The 4,768-nt window shown below is 37.6% G+C and overlaps 1 protein-coding gene across 1 annotated transcript; it reads left to right on the top strand.

Annotated features, from left to right (window-relative positions):
* Positions 1 to 651: 651 nt before the first annotated feature.
* Positions 652 to 1,584, top strand: LOC101824945 (olfactory receptor 958-like). Its single transcript, XM_005069260.3, has one exon. It carries the CDS (start codon positions 652 to 654, stop codon positions 1,582 to 1,584), a length of 933 nt encoding a protein of 310 aa, XP_005069317.3.
* Positions 1,585 to 4,768: the final 3,184 nt, after the last annotated feature.

The raw sequence follows: 4,768 nt of genomic DNA, 5'->3' as shown, positions 1-4,768 counted from the left end.
ATGCTAATTTCTTTTTATTATTATTATTATTTATTTTTAAATTTAAATTTAAATTAGAAACAAGGCTGCTTCACAAGTTAGTTCCAGGTCCCTCTCCGTTTCCCTACCCTCCTCCCGTGTCCTACCCCCAACCCCCCCCATATCCCCTCATTTCCCCAGGGAGGGTGAGGCCCTCCATGGGGGTGTCCATAGTCTGTCATTTCATCCAGGGCAGGGCCTAGACCCTCCCCCCAAGAATTCAGGGTGAGTGTGCATCTCACATTGTTGGATGGAAGTCCAAAGTCCATTTGTATACTCGGGAAAAATACTGATCTACTGCCCAAGGCTGAATAGATTACCTAGGCCTCCTCACTGACACCCACATTCAGGGGGTCTTGATCAGTCCCATGCTGGATTCCCAGGCATCAGCCTGGGTTGATGTTAATTTCTAAATTCAAGTTCACCTCTTTACGTTTTAGGGAAGAACTGAAAGTAAATGAATAGCTAATTCACTACCAAATATTAACTAGTGACAGAATTAGATGAAATCTCATTTTGAAAGTTCTTTACAATAAATAGGTTTCCAGTGAATTCTGCAATGGCTTTAATTTCTTTGGGAATTTCAGCTAAGTGGACCACCCTTTCATCTTCCAGGAGTAAGTAGACTTGAAAATGAGGAATTGCACTTCAGTAACTGAATTCTTCCTGATGGGAATCCCACATACCGCCGGACTGGAAAAGGTGCTGTTTGTTCTCTTTCTGGCGTTCTATTTGCTTACACTTCCAGGAAACCTCCTCATTCTTCTGGCCATCCTTACCTCTTCCAACCTTCACACACCCATGTACTTCTTCTTGGGAAACCTGTCAGTGCTCGATATATTTTTCCCTTCTGTGAGTTCCCCCAAAATGATGCTGTACCTCACTGGACACAGCCACACCATCTCTTACCAGGGCTGTGCCTCCCAGCTCTTCTTCTACCATTTCCTGGGCTGTGCTGAGTGCTTCCTGTATACTGTGATGGCCTATGACCGCTTTGCTGCCATCTGTCACCCTCTGAGGTACACAGTCATCATGAGTTCTTGGGTATGCGCCTCCATGACAATGGCCACCTGGATGGGGAGCTGCCTGCATGCGTCTGTTCTCACATTTCTAATTTTCAAGTTACCCTACTGTGGGCCCAATGAAGTGGACAACTTTTTCTGTGACATCCCTGTGGTGTTGCCCCTGGCTTGTGGAGACACGTATCTGGCACAGGCTGTGAGTTTCATCAATGTGGGTCTTGTTGCACTGGTGTGCTTCCTCCTGATTCTCACTTCGTACTCTCGCATCGTTGTCTCCATTTTGAAAATCCGTTCTTCTGAAGGCAGGCGCAGAGCCTTCTCCACCTGCAGTGCACACCTGACATCCATTCTGCTCTTTTACGGCCCCGTGGTCCTCATTTACCTGAGACCTGCCTCCAGTCCTTGGTTGGATTCAGTGGTTCAAGTGTTGAATAATATCGTTACTCCTTCCCTTAATCCTTTGATATATTCCCTGAGAAACAAGGAGGTAAAGGTGGCTTTGAAAAAGGTCTTGACACAAGGAATGCACAGCCCTGGAGCATAAGCTTTATGTCATAATCTATATTCACAGTTTTATCTTCATTATCCGATGGAAGTTGCTCTTGTTTTTGTATGATTTTAAAAGTTATTTGTGGCACACTTGATACTAAATAGATATTAGTTTGATTGAACCCTATATTTGTATTTTTTAATTTTTGAAGTAACAATATAATTACAACATTTATCCCTTTCCTTTCCTCCCTCCAAACCTTCCTGCTGTCCTTCAATATAATGGTCTCTTTTTCATTAATTTTATTGCATATATATTTATATTTGTATATGTATATAGTCCTATATATATTTGTATATGCTTTTTTAAAAATATAACTGTTGAATTCATATAATGTTAGTTGTATGTATGCTTCCGGACTGACCTTTTGTCAATGACCAACTAATTGATGCACCCAATCCTAGGAAGACCTCTCCTTGAGTTGCCCCCTTCCATGCTTAACACCCACTCTTACCCTCTTTTGTATGCCTTTCTTCTTTCTTAAGGATATATTAATATCGGCATACATTACAGGTTTGTTTTTAGTATTGGACTAGAATTGATAGAGTTAATTTAGATATCTTCAATTTAATTTTACAGTGCTATTAGTGGTCTGTTTGGAATAAACTTGAATTCTATTTTCATTTAGTTCCATGGTCCAGATGTGATAGGATTACTTGGTATGTTGTTGATATTTCTGCTCAAAATTACTGAGAAGGGCAGTTCACATTGAACTTATGCTGCTATAGCAGAATAGCCCTACACTGAGGGTGTTTAATAGCCAGACTTATTTTTTTTTTTTTGGTTTTACGAGACAGGGTTTCTCTGTATTGTTTTGGAGGCTGTCGGTCCAGCCCAGCCTCGAACACACAGAGATCCGCCTGCCTCTGCCTCCCGAGTGCTGGCAGACTTATTTTTTTAAAAGTCAAAGTAGCTAGAAAATACTTGAAAGTAGGAAAAATACAGGAGACATAAGAATTAACTGATATTAAAATACAAGCATTCCAAAATTTTAGAAAAGGCATCAAATACAGTGTGTGTAGTGGAATAGAACATCCAAAATTAGCATCAAGTTATGCAAAAATGAAATATATAAACAGCATCTAAAATATCTGCGATAACATGGTGTCTGTTAATAAAGGAGACTAGCAGCCTGATTGTCATTTGATAAAGAAGAATAAATGGAGTCTACAACCTCACCACACACAAAAACATGCTTCCACACTAAAATTAAAAAAGGGACTAAACAAATTAGCAAACAAGAGATGACGAAAAATGAGGGGTTATCTATAACTGACTGTGGGGTAGAGTTCTGATGAAGCTACACTGTATTTCATAACATTAAAATCTTATCTATTTAATTAAGTATTAAGATGAAACAGTAACAGCTGCAACATAAGCACTTGATGTAACTGATTCTGGACTCCAGTGCTCTCAAACTATTCCTTTCTTCTTTCTATCAGGAAAAAGAACTTTTCTTCATCAAGAAACCCCAGAAATTATCAATTTAGTACATTTTGTGATGTAAATTTTAGATTCAACAAATGTCTTTCCTTGCTCCCAAATATTAGGGACATTCCTTGACGTCAACACTACAATGGCATTTAGGTTTCATGTGAATACATGACTCTCATCCGTAAAACCCATTACCTCCTGTGTTCAGAGAGACTCTCTGCTCTGCATTGGAAGTTATACTGTGATTTCGGTACTATCCTCACTCTTTCATCTTTGAATTGCATTTATTAGTTTCCTGTTTGTCAAATGAGATAACCATCACAGTACTCTCTTGGAAGGCTAACTTAATCATTATTTGCAATTTAGCTCCTATTTGATATTTTTCAAATTCTATGTTATTATTAATCAATAAAACTAAACTCCCATACTTCTTTACATACATATATGGCTACTACCCATTCCTTTTGCTTCTTTTAGGTCATGTAGGTATGAAGTTATGTATATAGAAAATGATGTATTTTTGAAAAGTGAACTCACACCATGACTTTTTTTGTCTTACTGCATTTACTGCTACCCATCTGGTGTTCACAGATTAGTGAGGTCACTCATGAGAATGCAGAAGCAGTTGGAAACTGTTTTCAATAAGAAGAGATCAACAGTCCTTTTGCTGAATTTTGTCTTTTTTTAAGTATAAGAATAAAATTCGGCAATGGTGGTGTAGGCTTTTAATGCCAGCACTCAAGAGGCAGAGACAGGTGGATCTCTGTGCCTTCAAGGCCAGTCTGGTCTACAGAGTGAGCCCCAGAACATGAATTTGCCAAAATAGGAATTCTATAAAATTAATGAATTATTATGTAGTATTATTACTATATAATTACTATAAAATTAATGAATACTACTGCATAGCCTTGGTTATGCAGACAAATCCTGTCTCTAAAAACAAAACAAAACAAAACAAACAAACAAGAGAACAAACCAAAGATAATAAAATAATCATGCATCTTCCAGGGGTATAATTCACTAAAATGCAGCAACACTTGTGCGATGAACAAGCCAGGACTTCAGTTATCATTAAGAATGCTGTATTGGTAGTCACTGTTTTTTTTTGTATTGTTGAGAAAAGGCACATGGGAGCCCACCCCATGTTCTGTGACCCTATTAACACTGCCAACCAGTATAGAGGGGTGAGCTTTTATGCACTTTTGTTGCTTATTCTAGGAACTATTTCACCAGTGAACTTTTCTCAAATCATTATTTCTTGAATTTTTTGCTATTCAAAATCCTTTGGATTTCCATATGAATTTTAGAACTAGTTTGCTATTTTCTGCAGTAAATTTGCTAGTTTTTATTAGGATTTTATTCAACCCACAGATCAATCATGAGTAAACTCACATTACCACTCTGAAGTCACCTTCATGAATAGTGGATGCACATTTTTCTTTCAAGATGTATAATGTTAGTGTTCAGGTCCAACCCAGTTTTATCATTATTTTCTATGTTCATGTTATTTAGAATGTTACTCCTGTCTTTGTTTCTACAAAGAAAACATTAAAAGTAATTCGTAATATATTTAACTCTAGGTCTCTAACAATGAATATTAAAATGCACTGTTTTCAAATTGTTATAAAACCTTTCAACATTTTTAGATAAATTTTTTTATCATTTTTTATTTTAATTTTAAATAGCTTGTTTTACATGTCAATCCCAGTTCCCTCTCTCTCCCCTCCGCCCGCACTCCCCTTCC

This window comes from Mesocricetus auratus, unplaced genomic scaffold (assembly GCF_017639785.1).
Source record: "Mesocricetus auratus isolate SY011 unplaced genomic scaffold, BCM_Maur_2.0 Super-Scaffold_100022, whole genome shotgun sequence".
NCBI classification, from domain to species: Eukaryota; Metazoa; Chordata; class Mammalia; order Rodentia; family Cricetidae; genus Mesocricetus; species Mesocricetus auratus.
Note: the sequence above shows the minus strand (reverse complement) of the source record. Positions and strands in the feature narration are given on the sequence as shown.